The sequence below is a fragment of the Thermobia domestica genome, chromosome 7 (genome assembly GCF_964235325.1).
Source record: "Thermobia domestica chromosome 7, izTheDome1.hap1.1, whole genome shotgun sequence".
NCBI lineage: Eukaryota > Metazoa > Arthropoda > Insecta > Zygentoma > Lepismatidae > Thermobia > Thermobia domestica.
The window spans coordinates 87348259-87371856 of NC_137460.1; the positions used below are offsets into that span (position 1 = coordinate 87348259).

At 35.3% G+C, this 23598-nt stretch overlaps 2 protein-coding genes across 3 annotated transcripts in view; one reads left to right on the top strand and one right to left on the bottom strand.

The window, feature by feature from the left end:
- Window positions 1-11399, bottom strand: part of LOC145690268 (out at first protein-like) — a 32957-nt gene extending 21558 nt beyond the window's left edge. The window contains exons 1-3 of one of the 2 annotated variants that reach the window (XM_081764999.1): window positions 11178-11399; window positions 8345-8458; window positions 6047-6181 (exon numbers count right to left, since the gene is read on the bottom strand). In XM_081764999.1, coding sequence (XP_081621125.1) covers window positions 6047-6181; window positions 8345-8458; window positions 11178-11285 — 357 coding nt within the window. In that variant the 5' untranslated portion in view covers window positions 11286-11399. The remainder of the gene's footprint in view (window positions 1-6046; window positions 6182-8344; window positions 8459-11177) is intronic. The other variant, XM_081764998.1, reaches the window with a different exon arrangement.
- Window positions 11400-12268: 869 nt separating this feature from the next.
- LOC145690269 (ATP-binding cassette subfamily G member 4) overlaps window positions 12269-23598 on the top strand; it is a 185598-nt gene continuing 174268 nt past the window's right edge. The window contains exon 1 of the mRNA XM_081765001.1: window positions 12269-12485. Coding sequence (XP_081621127.1) covers window positions 12460-12485 — 26 coding nt within the window. The 5' untranslated portion in view covers window positions 12269-12459. The remainder of the gene's footprint in view (window positions 12486-23598) is intronic.

Below are 23598 nucleotides of genomic sequence, written 5' to 3' on the forward strand. Positions count from 1 at the left end.
AGCCAGGGAAACTATTCAATTTCATCCTGATCTTTACACCACGCCGGTATAGCTCGAAGGCGCATTATTATCCTGGTATATGGTGTTATTGCATGGATTCAACATCTGGACACAGGATGCGTATGATCCTCTAAAATGGAGACACACTCTCAAGCAGTGACGCAACAGTACGCGTCAGCGCAAGACCCACCGAAAACTAAGATCCTGCATACCCAAAGTACCACAGAGTTGCCACCAGTTTCACGGTTAGATGGAGACACTACGGATCATATCCTTCTTTGAGTGACCGCCACACACAAACACAGCTCAATAAAGTTTGAAATAAGGTGAACAATGACAGGTTTCTAGTCATTAGCGATCCATGCTAAAGCGTGTAACTATGATGGTCCATCCTTATGTTATTATTCTTATCTAAGTGTTATGTAAAATTCAATTCATCACATTACGGTTTTCGTTAAATACTTCTGAAAAACATATCGATATTTCTTTTTCCACTAAATTAAATAATTTTGAACTTTTGCTGCTTGCTGTACTTGTGGATGTAATCTTCAATGATGTTGCTCTCTAGTGGCAATTTTGATAGTTTCTGCCTTCGTTACCGATGACTAGACGACAGATAAGCGTACGAAAGGAAAGTTTCGTCGTAAGGAACAAACATTGTGTAAAATGGGTTCTCTTACTACGCTATTTTGTAGATACTACTAAGCTTATTAGTGTACTTTGAATGGTTCCAGATTGAAATTATTTAAGTGAAAAATATTGGCAAATAGTGGTGAATTACATTTGTAACTTCGTGCAGGCACCAACAAAAAACATAAGTATAGAACATATTATTATTAACTGAAATTGTGTTAACTTGTTTTTGTGTTTCGTAAATTTAGTATTTTTTCATTAAAAAATCCTTGCTAGTTACACGCCTTTGGTGGGGTGTTCGTCTGTTGTCACGAGGCATTCTTTGTTCGCAATCTGTGCTAATGACCAATCTAAGTAGAACGGAATTAAATTACAATAAAAGAGGCTATGGTCTTAAATGAAAAGTAGTATTAAAACTTCAGCGTATTTAATTCCGAATAATCAATTAAAGTGTATAAGGATTTTTCTACAGACTTGAACCATTGTAATTAGTAAAGGGGGGAGGGGAAATCAGTATAAAGTTAATACTGCGTACCCCTCTACTGGGTGTATCTGTGTGCTAGGTTCAATAACACAAATATATTACAAGCATTATGGTTCTCTTATCAGCAGTTTCGTCCGTGTAACCCGATCGCGCAAGTCCATGTCATGTAACTCACTACGGACTGTGATTGTCAATACAGGCTGTAGAAAGTGATGCTTCAGTTCCTTCGCCAATTGATCTACAGTAGCACGACGGTTCTATGGACAATCCACTTTAACCCTTAACGGTTCACTATCTTTTCTGTCTGTTTCCGGCACTGCTTGCAAAACAATATATCCACAGACTACCTTCCGCGTAAAATTTACCAGAGTTGTCACCAGGAAGCAATAGCTTCTCTGGATCGCGGAAAGCATGTACTCAAATAACCACAAGGAACAATACCTAAAAATAATAGTCTTCAAACGCAATAGGCAAGATCAAAACATGTGTAACCAAATGGTTACGAAAACTCGTTAAGGGTTAATACTCGGTAGGATCTGTCATTGAAGGTTTCCTTCGAACCACTGTTCCTCTTCGCCGATGTGGTTTTACCATGAGTTCTGTAGGCCGACATAACCTTGGAAGCTGTTCCTCGTGACACACATGACACTTTCGTCACGCTCGCAGCACATAATCGAGCGTGAAAATTAGAGGACTTATTTTACACTATCGCTGTCTGCTCTGCACTGCTCCTCACGTAGCACGGAGTTTGCCCTAAAGAATCCGTGTCAGTTGCGGACGCACAGGTGTTGTTTGGAATTTCCATGCCTCGATTACGATGCAACCAGACTTGTTAGTCCCAATTGCGGACGCGTGCAGGAGAAGAAGTAAGATCTATTGATAACAAGCAGCAATGTTGCCACATTTTTCATTTCATTACATTTACTACCCTGCCTCGATATAAAGAATTCAAATCTGTCAGTATACGAGCATCTATAATTATAAAGTTATGTATATTAGAGATACTGCTAACCACTAGTTTATCCATTAATTACATATGAAACACATGTAAATTACATCAGAATTCCTGCAATTATTTTGCAGATCTGTGCATTATTTAATTTCGTTTATCCCAGCATATTTTAGTGAGGGAAATTTTTGTAAATGCTAGCCCAAAATAACACTTCATTTTTATTCCTCCTGTCGAAAGGCAAGTTATTTAAATTTATTAGTTTTGCGTGATAATTTACTTAATTACTTGTTTTGAAATTACTTAATTCCTTGTTTTAGAAGTCATTAACAAAACTTGTAGTTTGCAGAATATTAGTTGATTAACTATTTAATCATAATCGACCATTTCGCACACGCTCATCGACCAGGAATATTTAGCGTCCGAGGAAAATTTCTTACAAAGATTCATTAAGAAGATCCATTTCTCAACGTAATTGCACGCAAACTCCTAGCCTAAAATCTTATTATGAATAATAAAAGGAGAGTAATAAAATGAAATTTAGTGGAAAGGTTCATTTCCATGAAAACTGAACAACACACAACGTAATAACTTTAACTATAGGCTCATTCTACGTTAAAAAAAAAAAAAAAAAAAAAAAAAAAGCCTCCGGAAATGTGACCTCCTATTCGCGTTAGTGGATTTTCTTAACGTCACATTTCCGGAGGCACTATTTTTTCTTCTATATTTTTTTCTACTTTACATGTAGAATGAGCCTATAGTTGAAGTTATTACGTTGTGTGTTGTTCAGTTTTTCATGGAAATGAACTTTTCCAGTAAATTTCATTTTATTACTCTCCTTTTATTATTCATAATAAGATTTTAGGCTAGGAGTTTGCGTGCAATTACGTTGAGGAATGGATCTTCTTAATGAATTTTTGTAAGAAATTTTCCTCGGACGCTATAAATATTCCTCGTCGATGAGGGTGTACGAAACGGTCGATTATGATAAAATATTAATCAACTAATATTCTGCAAACTACAAGCTTTTGTTAATGACTTCTAAAACAAGGAATTAAGTAACTTTAAAACAAGTAATTAAGTAAATTATCATGCAAAACTAATAAATTTAAATAACTTCTCTTTCGACAGGAGGAATAAAAATGGAAGTGTTACTTGGGCTTGCATCTACGACAAATCCAAAAGTTGCAAAGGGCGAATTTCAACGAAAGACAATGTTGTGCTCTGGGTTTCACAACATTCGTGTCTACCGGACGTTGCAGTAGCTGAAGTAAAGAAGAAAATACCCAGCGCAAAGAAGCGAGTCCGGGAAGATCAACCTATTTGGAAAATATATAAAGAAGTGTTCGCTGATTTATATGACTAGGATTATGATTTGGTGGTTAACGTGCCGCAGTATTCTTCTTTAAAGTCTTGTCTTTACCGCTACAGGAATCAATCAGGAAACACATCGTGGAAAACAGCTCAGGATATTGAACTTTCTTCTGATATTTTTCATTTTCGAGATGGATTCAATTTTCCTCTTTTAGATGATGCAGGCGAAGGCACGATACTGGCATTTGCTAGCAGAAATGGAAGAAATATTCTTGCAAGTTGTAAAGTGTTTTATGGATGGAACATTCAAAACGTGCAGCAAACAGTTTGCCGAGCTTTATACAGTGCACGCCGACATTGGTAGCAGCGGTGAAGAAACCAATATTGTTCCGATTGAGTTTGCTTTTTTACCAAGCAAAAAACAGCAAATATACGAGAAACTTTTCGCATGAATTAAGGGACAAGTCCCTGAGTGGAAACCGGAATGGATAATGGTTGACTTCGAAGAGTCATCCATAAACGCATTGTGGTATGTATTTCCAGAAGCGCAGGTTAAAGGGTGCAATTTTCATTTCAACCAGTGCCTATGGAGAAAAGTGCAAGAAGTAGGGCTTGTACAAGAATACACAAATGATGATGAGGTTAGGTTGTGCATTAGAATGTGTGCTGCTTTGGCACACTTGCCAATAGATAAAGTCGTTGATGGTTGGCTGTGTATTCAAGAAGACACACCATGCAACGGTAAATTGCAGCAATTTTATGATTATTTCGTCGTCCAGTGGTTCGAGAACTCGACTTTTACTACAGAGATTTGGAACTGCCATAACACAAGGCACAGGGCGAACAACGCACTCGAAGGCTGGCACAACAGACTGCGTTCTATTTCAAACAAAGCACACCCAAATGTCTCAGAGTTAGTCCGAGTTCTCAAGGATGAAGCCCGGCACAGCGACTTTATATACTATTTTCTTGGATTTAAAAAGTGGTGGGAAAAGAAGAAAGAAATCGACAATACTATTAGACAAAAGAATGCATAGAATTCTTGCGGAATTTCAGGATACTGGTAACATCAAGAAGTATTTGCGATGCATAGCATATGTTCAGAGACTTGAGTAGCTTTGTGTAAATACTGTATATAAGTGGTTTGTGTAAATATTGTATATAATTCACTACCTGACAAAGGAGAACTGCAAGCTCATTCTCATATAGGCATAATATTCGACAGTGGCTATTCTCCTGCAACTTGTAAACACGCCAGTGCCAATAGTTTCAACATTGACACTGCTAGTCCTAAGCCTGGTTAAATGTGAAGGGAAGTTGCATAGAGGGTACGAAATCCTTGTGCGTGGGGGTGGTTCCCATCTTATTTTTTGAAATAAAATTCTCCTCACTAAAAATTTGTGAGGAGAATTTTATTTCGACATTGTAAAAAGGCTAAGACCCCTGAAAAAGTCATGCCCCTATAAGAACTTACTAGCTACACCCCTGAATGAATCTCTTTTCAGCAAATTGTATTCTTGCAACAAAAAGTCCTTCTCGTTGCTGAGGGCAGAGTAGTAAATGTAATGAAATGAAAAATGTGGCAATATTGCTGCTTGTTATCAATAGATCTTACCTCTTTTCCCGCACGCGTCCGCAATTGGGACTAATAATTCTGGTTGCTTCGTAATTGAGTCATGGAAATTCGAAGCAACACCTGTGCGTCCGCAACTGGGAAAGATTTTAACAGATAAGAGCAGCGTCCGTAACTGGGAAGAATCCTGCCCTAAATACTAAATGCTTCAACAGTGAAAACTACTTTGCTGCGTAGTAGTTTCTAACCACTAAACAACTATGCACAGAAATTTTAATGTAAATTATAGTTAGCTTAGATCTATATCTCAAAAATATTATCTTCTAATCCTTGTGAATAATTTCGGACCTCACTGAGTGCTTTTTTCAACACCTGCTACCCTACGTGCATCGTCAAAGTAATATGACAAAAATCATCCCAGTTCCGAACCTCATCTGTGTTGAAAATTTTGATTGAAATCGGTCGGATGGTTCAATAGTAATTAAGTCATAAACATAGTCATTTTCATTTATTTATATACTGACTTTTATATATCTTTCCCTCTTCTCCCTCTCCTACGTTGCTCCGTCAAAATGAAATGCCAAAAATCATCCCAGGCCTGAATTTCATCTATGTTGAAAATTTGATCGAGATCAGTCGGGTGGTTCACGACTTATTTATTATTAGTCTTTTTATTTATTTATTTTTTTTCATATATCATCCCTCCTCCCCCTTACCCTAAGCTCCACCGTCAAAGTGAAATGATAAAATCCAGATTTTTTGAACCTCATCAATGTTGAAAATTTCATCGTGATCGGTCAGGTGGTTCAAGACATTAAGTCACAAACATAGTCACTTTCAATTTTATGATATAGATAAAAAAAAAAAAAAAAAAAAAAAAAAAAAAAAAAAAAAAAACTAAGAACATAACACACATCAAGAAAAGTATATTACAAGCGCTTTCGTTAAAACGTGTTAACAACTTTTTTCTCTGTTTATTTTCGTTTTCTCGCCCTTCTTCATACCTTCCCTATCTGATGAACAGTTTTAGCGAAAGTGGTGACAGTGTGAAATCGGAACAACAAAAATGCGAATGAATATTATTATTACTCACCTGCCTAAGTTTTGACATGGCATCTGAAGAAATAAATTCTCCTTTTTGAAAGTGGCCAATAAAACAAATAACTTGGTATTGGCTCTGCCCACGTTCTTCTTCTCCAAGGACAAGAGCTTTTAAAATATGAACTTCCTATAACATAAGAACGAGATCTTGAAATTATGCTATTTGTACAATGACATAGACAATAAATAGATTGAGTTTATGAACTCGCTTTCGGTTCATTAGTCGATAACATTCGTAATAAAGAAACTGTAAAATTGAAATGTATTTGAAATTATAATTTGTATTCATATTAACTGCAAAATATTCAAAACAGTTCGCAATTTGGTTGAAATAGAACTTACCATGATAATTATTCTTACTCCCTTCAGGAACTAGGTTTCAAGAAACATAATTGAAGAGATTATTGTTGATGGAATCATGACGTAATGGAAATTAAAGTTTCCTGTAATTCAACACTAATATTGGAAAGATGAGAAAAAAAAAAAAAAAAAAAAGCGTTTCTAAATTACATAAAACGTGCTGCAGACCAGCAGATAAAAGACACAAAAAGCATTCTCTGAAAATGGCCGAAACTCGATTAAATTAAAATCAATATTCTAGAAATCAGGAATCAACTCTTGTTCATAAGGACATCGGATCCAACAAGCCATTTTTAATGAAAGTCTGTCCGATATATATATATATATATATATATATATATATATATATATATATATATATATATATCCAGTACCGCTGTACAACGATATAAAGTACCAATATTACTTCTAGAAAGGATAGATTGTGTGTGTGTGTGCTTACTATGAACTAAGTACTTTTCTCTTAAATTTTCTCTCACATGTACCTATGACCATCTTCGAATGATAAGTCAGGATTTAAAATAAATAAATAATAATAAAAAAAAAAAGTAATTCTACTATACCACATGCCAATTCTATGCATAGCTACAACAATTACGAAAGGTGACTGAAAAGTTTTGAGCCTAACAGAAAATGAGGAATCTAGAGTAGAATAATGATATGTATTAGAATAGTAAAACCTTTGATATTAATATGGAACAAGCTTTTGGTTCTAAGTAATTTCTTTTGTCTTTTATAGGCTCTTGAAGTGAGTGAGATGGCAGAAGTTGGGAAAATGGGAAAAAATATCGAGTACAGGTCAGTCATCAAGTGTCTGCATTTAAAAGGAATATCGGCGTCTGAGATCCACCAGGATATGGTCAATACCGTAGGTGAATCTGCCTCTTCATATGCTACCATCTAAAGATGGGTGCAGGAATTCAAGCGTGGTGGGTAGTGTTGAAGATGAGCCTAGATCTGGGAGACCATCAAGTGCTACTACTACGGAAAACATTGGCCTGGTACTTGATATGAACATGGAAGATCGCCTATTGTCAACTCGACAGATAGCAGACAGGCTGGGCATGTCACAGGAGCAAAGAAATCATATTCTGAAGAATAAGCTTGGTTTATCAAAAGTTTCTGCTCGGTGGTTCAGTCTTCTGACTTCCGAACAAAAACGCACTCGGTATATCCTATCCGTGGACAATTTAAAACTGTTAGAATTTGATGTTGGCGATTTTCTCTGTTGCTTCATCACTATGGACGAGTGTTGGGTACACCATTACCAACCAGAAACAAAACAACAATCCAAACAATGGAAGCACCCATCCTCCCCTTACCCCAAAGAAGGCAAAGGTGATCCCTTTCGCTGGCAGTGATGGCCTTTGTTTTTGGGGATTCCCAATGGCGTGATATTCATTGATTACCTGCAAAGGGATCATATTATCACAGGACAATACTATAGTGACCTTTTGGAAAAAAAACTTCGAGTGCAAATTCTAGAAAAAAGACCAAAAATGGTGTCCAGAGGGATTCTCTACAATCATGACAATGCCCCCGGCCACACATCAGCAGTTGCCATGGCTACTATTCACGAATGCAGCTTTGTATTTACGAATGCGGCTTTGAACTCGTTCCTCATCCACCCTCTGGCCCACTCAAACTTCCGATAATGACGTCATGACAGCCGTGGAGGAATTTCTGTGGTCACAACCTAAGGAATTTTTTTCTACTGGGATAAGAGCACTGCAGCACCGTTGGAGCAAGTGTGTTGCTGTCCAACGGGATTATGATGAAAAATAAATAAAGGTATTACCAAATCTGTACTTCTTATAGTTTCCTCAAGGATCAAAACTTTTCAGTCACTCCTCGTACATTTGTTCTGGAGTAGCAGAACTATCTGACTTTACTTAACTGTAATACATACTTATTTATTAACAATACTCACATTTTTAAAATCAAGTAACTGAGTAATAAGTGTTCCATCTGAACGTTGAAATTCCAATTGTACTGTGTCGTCTGTTACATTTGCTGTGATCGTTTCTTGTATTACATCGCCACCCTATATTAAAATAATAATAATAATAATAAAAGAACAAATAAATACAACTGCATGAATTTTAAGTAGGCTACCTATACTAACTTAATATTTTTTTAAAGTGCTAGCTTTGACTAAATTATACAAAACAGACCTGAACTTTTAATATTCCTTCACAAGTTAATGTTGTTTCAATATTTTTCAGTATTTTTGTCCAATACTCTTCCCCAGGAACCGAAATCTTTCTAGGCAATAAGTTCTTCACACGCATCATGTGTCAACATTAATGGAAATTATAAAAATTTGGGACATCAATCTGATGTTACGTATTTTAAACTACCAATTATAATGGGGGCATCACATCTATACATAACCACAAAAAACATTTACGTAAAAACTAAATGTTAATGCACTCAACTAGTTAATTATTACCCGTTTTATATTTTCTTATCACATAGGTATTTTTGAATATTATCATCTGATGAATTTTTCTTAACATCGTTTTGATATACCAAATTTATATAATTTGATAATTCCTCTAGTGTTGATACATCACGCATGTGATGAACTTAGTACCTAGGATGATTTAAGCTGTTTTTGATACCTGAGAATAATTTGACTATGTTAAACAATTTTAAAATAATAACGTAACACACCGTGACTTTCAAAATAATCCGCCTCAGAATATCCGAACCAGATCCTAACTAGACTATTCTTTCAAGATTTGGGTATAAATACGTCCGCAGATATGTCAAAAACTACTACTTTTCCGGCGGAAAATAGTACATAATACGGTCATCTTTCATTTGCACTCATTTATTTGAACGGTAGTAAATCGCCTGTAATAATTTTACACGGCATTTATTCTGAAGTTGGGCGTCCGCTTTCGCCAAGGTTTTTCGCTGTTATCACCTTTGCACACTTTCTGCAATTTGTTAACTAGGTTCATTAATCCGTGCTCTTCACAAACTTTTAGAAGACCTTGTTCGTTATCAACGTATTGCTTCACAAATGTTAAAACTGTTACTTCATTGCCCTTGTACATTCGCCATGTTGATAACATATATGCTCGTTTCTTTCCCACAATGCAACTGTTTTGTTACCTTGCGCCAAGTAGTTCCCTCCGCTCGCCGTATAGTCCCATGTTTACAACCGCTTATATATAAGAAATAAACAGATTTCTCGAGACACTTATATATTATCAAAGACACAAACGATCAAATTATCCATATCTTTCCTCTAAATTTTAAAAATTTTCCTAGAAACGAACGCCCAACTTTGGAACTTAACCCTTTTACACTAGCAACCCTACATTTATAAACAAACAAACAAAAAATACAGCTGAATTATGTACTACTTAATTCGGATGGCATTTAGTATTTCCCCTAACTCGTTTCATGATTCCAGAACCGAGTACCTTGTTTTTGTCTAAATTGTGATAAAGGTATAAGTACAAGGGCTCTGGGGGCTTCTAACTCCCTTCAAACTAATTCAAACTAAAAACACTCAAATGTTAGAAGCGTGTTCAGTATGGCTAAATTGTAATAGGCTGCTATTAAATGAATCAAAGACGGATGTTTTGTATTTTCATCTTAATAACAACATACATGATTTAAATGAGTGTCATTCTGTAAAATTGTTAGGAATCCACTTGGATCCAAAGTTAAACTGGAACATACATACTGAAAATCTATGTAGAAGACTATCTAGAGTTAAATATTTATTACGTAAACTAAAAACTGTTGTTAGTGAAAAAATACTTCTGTCAGCTTATTATGCTTTCTTTCATTCTCTATTGCTCTACGGTATATTATTATGGGGTAATTCAACTGGTGCTCAAATCGTTTTTAAATGGCAAAAAAAGGCAATAAGAGTGTTAAAGGGACTACGTGATAATGACTCTTGCAGACCTTTCTTTAAAGAGATGCAAATCATGACAGTGCCCTCAATGTATATCTATAGCTGTCTCATGTATATTAAAGAAAACTTGGAAAATATCAGTACCCGAAATAAAATTCATTGCTATGACACAAGATACGGAGACGACCTCGATACACCATATTTCAGGTTAAATAAAACACAAAAGAGTTATAAATACACTGCGATGAAGATTTATAATCTTCTACCTACAGAAATTCGTGGTATGTGTAATAGAAACTTCGAGAAACACTGTAAATCTTGGCTCATTGAAACAGCTGTGTATAGCGTTTTAGAATTTGAGAAAGAGTTAAAAAATAAAAAGTGACTAGTTATGTACTTATATATTCAATGTATATATTTTGTATAATCTCTTGACGTTGTCTATTGCAACAAATGTTGTTTAACGACAATAAAAATATTCTATTCTATTCTATTCTTCGCTAGCTCAGCTCACCTATATTTTGTAAAGTAACACACTGTAAATGTGCAAGACTGGGGGAAGATACTAAATATCAGCCTTTAATTCTGTTGCCTACAGACATTTGTTTCTTCTAAACAACTCTTTCCATTCAGTTTTAAATTTTGCAATATATAGTGAACGTAAATTACTGTAGACCAGCGCCTTTTGATTATACAATCCTATTATGAAATCAAGTAACATATTTTTTCTATTGATACAACTCTGACCCCCGAAAGAGCACCATTCTGTTTGCTTTACACACGCCTTAGTTTACTAGTTTCACACATTATTTACTTAAAACAGTAATGAGAATTGTTAAATATCAATTATCACTATAGTCGTGCAGTGTGTGTGAAACATTACCTGATTCTTAACATTGATAAGTAGTTCAGTCTCTCCTACTCTTGCTATATATAAAATATAAAAAAGACTAACATAATAAATAAATTGAGCAGAACCACTTAACCACATGTCTTTTTATATGTTTTTCCACATAAAACACGAATTACGAATCAAACTAACGTTCCTGACTATCATTCCAACTGTACACTGTTCATTTATATTCCATCATAAGTTAAATAGTCTGTGATGAAGTTATTACGGATTCACATTCTAAAAGGATATATATAAAATTTATTCCTAAGAAGTTGGATAAGTCGGTGTAAAATTAGTACTGCTTAAAGAAGACACAACAAATTCATGCAGTGACTCACTAAATATTCCTATTTCTTACTTTAGGCTAAACAATTTTCTGCAGATTAAAATAGTATGTATTTTTTTTTTTAAAAAAAAAGCAGGTTTACTTAATATACTTGAAAAATTATAACTCTCTCACTAATTTTCTTCTTATTGTCTCCTAAATGGTTTTCATTATCGATATGAAAATATCTCACTTTGTATAGACAAATTTTAAGGAGGCCATAAGAAGTAACTATTGAAAAATTCAATTCTTTTCAATTTACGTGTAAATACGGCGTTCGGATGTATGACATAAAAACTACTGCAAAAACAAACCAACATATGCTAGGTGGTCACTGGAAAGCATGATTACTACCTACCGAGGAGGACTTAATTGGTGGCCTCCCGTGGTAGCAGTGTGTCCGAAGGAACCAGGCACGTCTGTGAGGGTAGCGTAAACACGTAGGTGTTCGCAATGATACGAGTTCTAATACCTCTCGTAATTGCTTTACACTAATAAGGCTACACAGTAAAAATACAGCTTTTGTATACTAAGCAGAAATAATCCGCAGCTGGAAAATATTATATAATACTGTCATTTTAATTTCCATTCATTTTTTAACCGTCGTATAGCACTTAAAGTGATTGTACACTACAAAGTGTACAATTGTAAAACTAGGGGGGAAAAAGCTAAAAAAAAAATCCCCCAAAATTGTAATTCGGATGATAAGGACGAAAACAAATGCGGATCGAAATCTGTTTATGTCATGATTTGGCAACAGTAATGTAACTAACATGGCGGCAGTAATTATCAAAGTCAGCTGTTGCAGTGTCATTTTTTTTCTATAGTGCTTATTGGATGTTGTTTCCACTTTCGTATCATTGAATTCTCAGTTGTTCGTAGTTAACAACTTTTCTCCGATTTTGTATTTATCAGTGGAACTGGATTTAAAAAGGAAGGTGGAAAATGGAAGCCCTTATTAATAATTTTAGGTAAGTAAGATTGTTTATTGAGCTGTAGTAAACAAGGCATTGGAATAAGTTTGTAGCAATAAAATAGTAATACTGTTATGTAAGTTCAGCAGCCAAGGAATTAACGTGACAGAAGCATACACAAGTAGTGGATTATATGTAATGTTTTAAGAAGCCTTCATTAAGAATGAAAAGATACAGTACTCAAGGAATTGTGCAGTAACATCAATCATCAAAATAGTTTGTCTGATATTTATGTTGCGTAAATCAAAGCTAGGATAAAACCCATATGCGATAACCTATCTGTTTTTAAAATTAAAATGAAATATATTTATCGACATGAAAGGCACATGTGGAAAAAACCTTGTAGCAGTACGCAGATAGTAAGCAAGTATTCATATTCGTTAAATATTAGGGCTATTGTTTAGCTTTGGGGGACCAGCTTTCTCAATTACTTTTATGTGATATTCTATTCCGATTCGGTCGTTTTATGGTTTCATACGTTAAATTAGGATCCATAATATTTAGTAGTAGTAGTAGTAGTAATAGTACTACAACAACAACAACGGGTTAGAAGCCCCGCAGGGGTTCCTCGGGTTCTGTTCTCGACATAAAATAGGCAATCACTTCCACTTACATTTACAGTTTGTACAGGTCCTCTACTGCCTTAAAAAAATGTTTACGATGCGTTCTTGATTACTTAAACACCACTATCAACTCATTTCTCTTTTAAATCATCCTCTTTCTTTTGTGCCAGTTTTGGCTCGCTAATACTAAACAATTACCCCAAAAGTAAGTAAAGACAAAATTCGCAGGAGAAGTGAGTTGACAATACATAAGAGTAAACGATTTGTGTGTAATTTGAAAGGTTAATGGAATATTCTTCGTAAATAGAGGAATTTTTGAATATAAGTAATTACTGTCACTCCACAGCATATTAAAATGAATTTTGAGTGATAGTATTTCATGTGTAACTATGGCCTTCCATTATCTTCATTTATGCGTATACCTCTCGCCATTGACGCGCCTGCTTCTTACAGACGTACTCCCTCGCTACCGCTCGGGCCCCCGTGCTGCGCTCCTGCACCGACTCTGTTAGATAGCATTCGTGGTTTTTAGTGGCCACCTAGCACTAGTTAGTTCGTGTTTTATGTACTGTAGTTTTTTTGCCATACTATGTCCACACTAAATATATACTGAACCCTACTGAAGTCAATCTGCAAGTAATAATGGAGCTCCTCATTTAGTGCATGCTATGCTGAAAAAAGCTCTGACCTAACCTAAAAATGAAAGTTAATGCATGAGTGATAGTGGAAATGCTCGTTGTAATGGAAGGAATTCCTACCTTATCAGATGTTTCCTGGCCATATTTATATAATTTTTGCCAACCCTGGCCCAATACAATTTTTCGACTCCTTTGTGTTTGCTCAATTTCTGTGTAAGCAAAACAACACAATAATTGACAAATATATATATTTAATAGTGACAGCTAATAAGCAATACCCCAGTGATACTGACGTTGTTTTCTGGGTGCTGGTTAAGAACAGTCCGTCACTAAAATGGCAGTTTACATGAGAATGCATGTGAAAGAAGTTTGTCTAGGATATTAATTTTCATTGTTGGAGCATTTCGGCGCGATGTAAGGTATCAGTATTTTATAAGTTTACTGTTAGTAGTGTCAAACCATTTTGTGCAGTTAAAAATCTTGTGCTTTCATGTGCTTACATTTATATTATGGACATCAGCAGTGGCGTATTTATGATTTTGTTTTTCCGGGGTGGGCGCCTTGCTAACTTGTTCTGGAAATGTGAAAATTCTGCAAGATATTTCGTTTACTTTAATATAGTAAATAAGATTTCGGGTAAGGGGGCTTAATCCAGGAAACCTCCCCCCTAAACACGCCACTGGACATCAGTTGACTTGAGAATGTCTGAATCATTTTGAAAGCTTAAGTCAGTGACAGTGTCTGTATCTAAATGACTGTTATGTTCATCATTGACTCCGCATCACATCATGAGCTTACTGTCTTCGCTAATTCTCTTTAATGTTGAATTCCACACTAATGGTTTTATAGCAACGGTATACTGATATTGAAAATGTAATGTATTACAAAATGGCTATACCGCCATAGACTCCTACTGTTGCTGATTGCGGAAAGACACTTTTTTGTGTTGTTGTTGGTTTATTTTTCAATCCACAACTAGTCATCAGTATTATCTTATCAATGAATTGCAAAACTTAGGAAAACAACTTTATTATTTAAACCAGAAATTAGATCTATTCGATAAACGAAGAGAGGTGAATAAATAATTAATTGTAATTGTCACAACATTTCTTAGTGATTCGTACGATGATTTCATCCTTCTGTTTTTCGTGTTGCAAGTAATGGCAAAATAGAGTATTTGATGGCAGGGGAAATGCCATTTGAATATGGATAAATAATAATAATAAAAAATAAATAAAACAGAGGAAAATGATATGAAATAATGCTGTAACTTGAAAATTATATTATTAGCAGTTAGATAAGCCTTCAATTTGCATTCGCAAAATCCTTCTAGCTTTCCTGTTAAAGAAACTTAGTACTTCAACTACACCAGTTAATAATATTTGGTTTGCAGTCAACTTGCTGTCAACTTCATGCTTGTTATTAAAAACTTCAAAAATTCCAGATTAGTTGTATTTGTGATTCCCAAACGGTTTCTTAAGGATGATTAAATATGTTAGCTGTAAAAGCTTGTGCAGTTAGCAGCTGTTTGATAACGGAAAATAAATCATTGTATTTCACTATTCGAAGTTTATGACTTTTCCATCATTCGTATACTGACACGCTAATCCATCCATCTCGACTCTGGAATTACTACTACTTTTCATTATTATTTTATTATTATTCATTATTGTATTCATTTTTCTTTTCTATTATTTTATTCTTCTATTAATAATAGAAAAGAAAAGTGAAAAAATATATATTCTGGATAATATTCTCTACAATTTTTGCCTAATTATTTTACATTTAAAATTTAACAAATATATATATATATATATATTGCTATACATTTTTAAATTTTTAAAATAACAATGATTATTAAAAAACTATTATAATGAAAATTTAAAATGAAACAGTAAATATCTATTCTTCGGTACTATGTTCCCATAATGTTCGTCAGGTAGTACTAAATCTTCTGCTTTCAAAGGCTCCAACCTATCATGTTATGTCACTGTCTTGACGTACGGTACAGCATTCATGCCGTAATTTTTCATATAAACTTATGGACTGTGAGCTGTCTCTCCATACTCCTTGCTCGGTTGCTACATAAATTGATGCACCAATGATGTCTGTTTTTACTTCTAACCTCCCTTCTTCGCAATTACAGAAGAAAGTCTTCTTCTAGCTCTTTACTAATGGGTAACGTTCCCATTATAGCCAACACGTTCCCACGTTGAATGGCTATGCTTATGCGTTGAATCAGGAAACTTTTTGCTCGATTATCTCCTGATTTAATCGATAGACGGTGGCCGATTTCTTTTATAAATTTGAGGCCTCCTTCTTCCCAAGAACCGCTAGACTCAATTGCTATTGCGACAAAGCAATAGTTATTGAGTAGACTGCTATATTTATTCCTTTTTTCTTTCGCTCTTCGAGCAGCTACGAGTCCAGCTTGTACTGAGGCATATTGTAGGTTGGAAGTTGTCGAATTGTCAATTGTTGTCGAATATTGAATACATGAAAACATTTTCTCCTGTGAGAGTTGTCTTTATGGATGGAGTGATTCCTCTTGGAGAATGAACTTGATACAAAGGTGTTCACGATCGTTTTGAAGACGATTTTAGTGAAAACCGTTTTTAAATCGGTTTAGTGACAAGAGTGCTACAAGTAAAAAACAGAAATGACTGTTGGTGCTCTTTATAAGTTCGAGTTCTTCAAACAATGAGCGATAGTTCAACGAGATTTTTGCAGTTATTGTTGAAAGATCTCAACAATGAACACTTTTTAAATAAACACGTATAATTGGCCAAAATAATATGGACGAGCCTCATAAAAATAACAACCCACTAATAACGCTATGTAATGCAGCATTATATAAAGAAAATCGGATCAATAACACAAACGATGACTCTATCAACACTACATAGCATGATGCTCCCAACTTAATCCAAAATTCAAAAAAGACGTTAGCTCACAAGTATTTAGTAGTATATCATGTCCTTGCTGCAACAGACATTTTTTCAGCCAGAGAGGTCTAGCTATACACAAAGGCAAATGCCACCATAAACTTTCTAATAACAAACCATCATCCAGTTTGATGAAAGCATGGATTTCAGTTCTAAAGATTCTATATCTAATGTTTGTGATGTTTTCGCTTATTTAAAAGCCAACATCCCAGTTCTTCGCCGAGTTCCTCGAGGAGTAGATTGGCCGTAGCAGAATCACTTCAAGACGTACTACAAAAAATATTGAAAACTAACAATCCTGAATCTTGAACAGACCTTTTTCTATATCCATATGCAATACTCTGTGTCCCACCACACCCCGAAAAAAATCACCAACCTCATATCGTGGGTAAAGCACAGAGTCAGGACTTGGTCAGAATCTCATAAGAATGGTTTATCAACCCACTTTATGCATACATACAAACCTCGTCAAGCGTCAACATGTAATTCATTTAATATCAAGACCATCGAACACAAATTGGCAGAGGGAGACATACGAGGAGCAATGAGATTGTTATCTTCCGAAGATGTTTTAACTACTCCGGATACATCAGTGATGGAATCTCTTAGAGAAAAACATCCTGCTCACTCTCATTTATTGAATTTTCCTGAACCTCCCGAGACATTCATTACTGTTACTAAAGTATCAACATCAGAATTCATCAAAGCACTTAAATCTTTTCCGGCGGGTTCAGCAGGTGGTGGAGTGGATAATCTCCGTCCAGTGATTCTAAAAGATCTTATTATGATTCAAGATTCCGAAACGAAAGAGCGCTTAATCAACTCAATCCGCGAATTGTTAAATCTGATAATTTCAGGAAAATTACCACTCGTTATAAATCCGATTTTTTTTCGGTGCTTCACTCATTGCGCTCAAGAAGAAAAGTGGTGGCATTCGACCAGTAGCAGTAGGGAATATGTGGAGACGACTCACAGCTAAAGGTATATGCTCGATAATGCGACAATCATTAATTGATATATCCCCACGCTAGGAGTCTGCGTGCCCTACGGAGCTGAAATTGCAGTCCATGCAGCACGAATGTATTATTCCTCTCAACATCCTCAACCTAAATCTCTACTTAAAATAGATTTCAAAAACGCCTTCAACGAAATTAACCGAGATTCAATGCTGTCTTTAGTTAAAAGCCGCCACTTCCCTTCTTTCTTTCCATATATATACCAGAGCTACTTACAACCTAGCTACCTCTTTATAGGAGATAATATTATCCTTTCGCAACGAGGAGTTCAACAGGGTGATCCACTAGGTCCTGCTCTATTTGCATTAACTCTTCAGCCAATCATTAGGGATATTAATGCAGAGCTCAACATTTGGTATTTAGACGATTGCGCTATAGCCGGAGAAACTGAGTCAGTATTACATACTTTAGATCATATACGCACACAAGCAACATCGATCGGATTGTCTCTCAATTACTCGAAATGCGAAATAGGCTTTCTAGGATTAACAAATGCTGAAACTCAAAATCTATATGATAGATTCAACGAGGCGGCGCTTGGAATTAAGTTATTAACATCTAACGCCGAACTGCTAGGAGCGGCTCTTACACCAGACACAAGGAGCAAGATATTACTGGAAAAGATTTCATCTTTAAATCATATAGTTTCGCGCCTTTCCAAACTTTCTGCACATTCAGCATTTTCTCTCCTCAGAGTATCTTTCTCGATTCCAAGATTGTTGTATTTTCTACGGTGTTCCCCATCCTGGAGAGACGATAATCTACTGGAGAAATTCGACAATGTTCTTGAAACAGGATTGGAAAATGTTCTAAATTGTACTCACAGTGACGAAGCATTTCTACAAGCATCATTACCAGTCAAAAACGGAGGTCTAGGAATCCGTCGCGCCACAGACTTGGCTATCCCGTCTTTTCTAGCCTCCCGAGCACAAGCATTAGCAGCTATCCTACTTAATCATCGCTAAGAAACCGTTTGGGAATCGTAACAACTAACCTGAATTGTTTTGAAGTTTTTAATAACAATACCTCATTGTTTTAAATTTTAAATTTAAAATTATAAAATATAACAATTAGAATTATAAAACAATAATAATTTAATGTTATCAAGATATCTCTTAAGTAACGTCTGATGAAGATAATGTTAAGTTATTGAAACTGTTACTCCTCATTTTAATTTTAATAAATAAGTATATACTGTGGTCAGAAAAATATTAATTATTGACTGCCAACTGTGCTGTCACTGTAGGATCAAAATATGGCTCGTTAAATGGTTTGCTTTTAAATTCATACTTCAAAATCAAAAAAAAAAAACTTTGGCTCGTTAAATGGTTTGCTTTTTTAAATTCATACTTCAAAATCAAAAGAAAAACTTTTTGGAATATCGGGTTCTTGAGTATCCTCATTTTCTTTGTCTCTTAAATCAATTCCTGTAAACTTTACGATATAACAAAACAGTAAGAAATGAACTTGAGACAAATTCATATCGTGGAGATCTCTGAATTTGGGAAACACCTGCGTGTTATCTCCTGCAGTTGAAGTTCAAAGTTATTGCGTGTTCTCATTAGGCACTGTAATGCAATCAATTTTCTGCACGTGTACTAGCTATATGTTTAAGAAGACGTAACATACCTTCAGATTTTTCGTTTAGTGCCAGATTGGAGACCTTCTGTATAGCTTGCCTGTCAGTTTTCTTCTCTTTAGTTTTAGAATTGTTGACAAACTGTTCACTTACTGTTCCAGACAATCTATAAAACTATTCTACCGTACATTTATTAGAGAGCAAGTTCTGGTTCCCTATCTCTATATGCTACACTCGCAAAGTGGCTGTGCTTGAAGCATTTTACAATATTGGTCATTTATTCCGTAATATTAAGCCTCATTGACTGTGTGCCATAACCAAGTAAGTATAACACATGTGCTGAAGAGCCATATGTAATAACATTGTCTCATCTCAATGTGGTATTTCTTGATCGTATCTTCATAGCATTGGGTGCGTAAAAAAAAAAAATAAATAAATAAATAAATAAAAAAAAATAAAAAAAAAACACTCAAAACCTGCAGGAAAGGCTTTTATCGTCACTTAAACCATATCAGTTCGAACTGTGTGCAACTATATTGTTGTTTCAACTATATAATTTAGGAATAACACACACTACGGACTTCGTGTAGTTAAATGTAGTTGGTCTTGTTCTCACTTTGTTACTCAACATTTCAATGCATTTTTCAAATTATAAACACCACGAAAACACATTTCTGTTGCTTGTTATAGTAACGCACCAGTGCCAGTGATCACGTTAAAAATGCTCTAATGTTTCTTAAGAATATGACAGTATAATGCGAATTTGACACTTCTATGAAAACGAGAGAATAGAAAGAGTGAAAAAACAACTAACGAGAGAATTTCTGCCATGGGGTTAGAAGCAAGAGAGAAAGAAATCAGGACTAACAGCGTTAAAAGTAGGAAAGTGTAGATAGATAAATCCAGCAAACTGGGAAAACGAGTCCAATTGTAGCTTCTAGCAATTGTTAAAATTCTAAAACTCGGCCGAACACGAAAACTCAATTACTCTACTGCGGTAATACATCGAAAGTCGGAAATTGGTCCACTACTGGGCAGGATTATGTGTTCCGAACTCTGGATCAGATAAGAAGCAGAGTTGGGTTATCAGAAGTGTTTCGTAAGTGTCATGGTGGAAGATAGGCTCTACACCATGCACGTTAATAAATTATTCAAGCAAACTGTGTCACGAAGCAGCAGGCAGGACAAAACGGATTTTCCTGTCCCTCAACAGGGTCGCACTGGTTTCAAGAGTCGGGAAAACGTTACGATACTACGAGAGTACACATAGGTTTGCACGTTTCAAGATAGCATAATTTATTGTGGTAGCCTCACCAGCCACTCAGCATCACGACTACCTGTATCAGTTCAGCATTCTTCTTCAATAACCAGCAAACCAGTCGGTCACTAGTCAGTCAGTGTCTGCTATTAAAAATCCAGCTGAAGATTCTCATTGCTAGAAGTTCTTTTCCATCTTCGAGTTTTTCTGGTCTTCAAAACGTGCATTACTTGACAATGAGCTTTGTTCTGGCCGGCCGCACTTTCTAGTTACACATGAAATATCAGGCTTGTAACGCGGATCGGGAAAATCGTGATATATTCTTTCGTGAGGTAGAGATGAACTTTAACATAGAATAGTAGTCTATGAAAACTTGCACATCACAAAGAGATTTTCTCGATGCCCTCCGTACTCCCTGACTGACCATCAAAAGGTATTTCGGGTCAGCTAACTCAAATTTACGTTGATAAAATTGAATCAAAGTGCAAGTTGTGATGTATATAGTAACATTGTCGTAGTGACAGTAGTTTATCTATATCTATCTATCTATCTATCTATCTATCTATCTATCTATCTATATATATATATATATATATATATATATATATATATATATATATATATATATATATATATATATATATATATATATATCACTGATCCGCTAATAAAATGGTAATGACGTGAGAGTAGTGCTTCGAAAATAAAGTGACACATTAAAAGGAAGAGATGACGGAGTGTCGTAAAGATGGTTGCATCATTCTTTTCGAAAAAGGCACATTTAGTATCAATTTATGTGACAACAGTCGAAGAGTAAATGCAGAATGGTAGATGCAGTTTGCCTTCTCTAGGTGTTCGAGCAATGTAACACCAAGGATCAAAGCTGGATCACTTGCTACTGCACCGTAATAATATTGTCGTTTACAGTGTCGCAAGAAGTACAACTCCGTCGAGCCGAGACATAGTGTTCAGTTGCTGCAGAATTACCCGTATCCTCCTAACATGACTCTATGCAATTGTTAAGAATTCATCCTCCTCGCTGTTATGTCGTGACGCAGAAAGAAGGCTGAGAACATCTACACGAGATCTCAAAATCAGAACTTCGTAGAAGATGCAAATCGAAGTGTAAGTAAGTGTTCACTTGTTAGACGTGCTAGCTAGAAACCTTTATCAAATCAAAAAAATATTAAATAAAAGAAGTAAGGTACCAAGTGATCATCAATACAGATTCCGAACGGTAGTTGTTTATTACTCCAAATCATATTAATTTCTAAATACTGAAGTCGGATTCCAAAATCAGTAGCTATACTGGATATTTTAATACACAGTAAATACATGTAACCAAATGATGTAGACACGGTGCCTCAGTGGTAGAGCGTTTATCTCTGGTGTGTGAAGTCCTTGGTTCAATCCCCGGCGAAGTAAGTTTGTGGTTAACGATATCATGTCCATGGGTTTTACCGGAGTTCTTCCGTTTCCTCCCACTTTCTCATTCCACCAATTCCATCATCATTCACTTGCTTTAACCATCATCTCCCTTAGCCTAAAGGACCTAATCGTGGGACGTTACACTGAAAGATTTCATTTCATTTTTCAAATAATGTAGTATAATCTTAAAACAAATGCATACGTCAGCTAGGAGATAATCCTGCAACAAAATGTGTAGAGACATTAATGACATACAGAAGAAAGTAATTAAGTTAATAATGATTTCTGCAAAATGGAATAGAACATTTCAATAACTTCCGTATAATACCTATTAATTGTTTCTGTCATTCATCAATAATATCATTAAATCATTTACAACAGTTCACAAACGTAGCATCAGTATATTCAGTTCATATCATTAATTATTTTCATTGATGGTCGTAGAACTCCGGGATTCCATTTTGTTTCATCAATAGAAACTGCAGAACATTTACTTCGTAATTCCCTTCCTTCAAAGTTATGTACTAAATTACCTTCAACAAAACATAGATATTACTGTGTATATATCATTGACCAGGTCATACAGTTGTTAATATGATTTTCATTATAGCATGTTTTTCTTTACGTTAGTTTTCATAAATTTGTGTATGCAATTTCGTTCACTTGAAAATTCAGCAGCTCAAAGTTATCTCTGTTATATATCTATACATTTATCTGAGTTGAAATTTTACTGACATCCAGCAAAAGTTTAGGGTTAGAACTTGGAGTTGCACATTTCGATCTTTTTAACCCTTTTAGGTTCTAGTATCTATTTTTAGTGTCTTCATTATTCGTTTAAAAAAGTACCAGTAAGGCTTTTTACTTTTTTCCCCCAAGCATAGAGGCATTGTAGAACACATCACGTATGGTTTCACGCCTTCCTGCGTCGAGACACAGGAGGTGATGACGTCATAACTTTAGTTTCTTTTCGTTAGGTCTATTTTCATTTTTGGCGGGCTTACTTTTGCACCTAGAAGATTGAAATTTTGCACAATCAATCAGACCACCGAGTACTATTTATCAGATTTTTTCACATCTCTACGTTAACACAGAGGGTGGGGTTCAGAGGGGCAAAAAGGTAAAGAAAAGGGATATTTTAACCAAAAAATCCTTTTTTCGCGACTTTCCTGCCTCAGATACACGGTGGAGACATGTGAATGGTACAGTTTGAAAGGATGTTCTGTTTTAAAGAGAATGATGTACGAAACCATGATCCTAGGGTAAATAGAATGTCTCAGAAAATTTTTACATGAGATCCTGATTTATTTATTTATTTATTTTTGGTTAGACCTATTTTTATTATTTTATGGCGGGCTTGCTTTTGCACTTAGAAGATTGGAATTTTGCACAAACATTCAGTCCGCAGAGTAGTATTTACCAGACTTTTTTCAGATATCTGTTTTAACACTGGGGGGTCCAGAGGGCAAAAATGTAAAAAGAGTGATATTTTAACCAGAAGATCCTTCTTTGCGATTTTTACGTTTCAGATACATGATGGAGACACGTGAATGGTACCGTTTGAAAGGCTTTTCTATTTTGAAGAGAATGAGGCACAAAACATGACCCTAGGATAAATAGGGATGTCCCAGGAATTTTTTTTACCTGAGGGCATTGTGGGGATCATTCGTATATATTTTTCCCGCC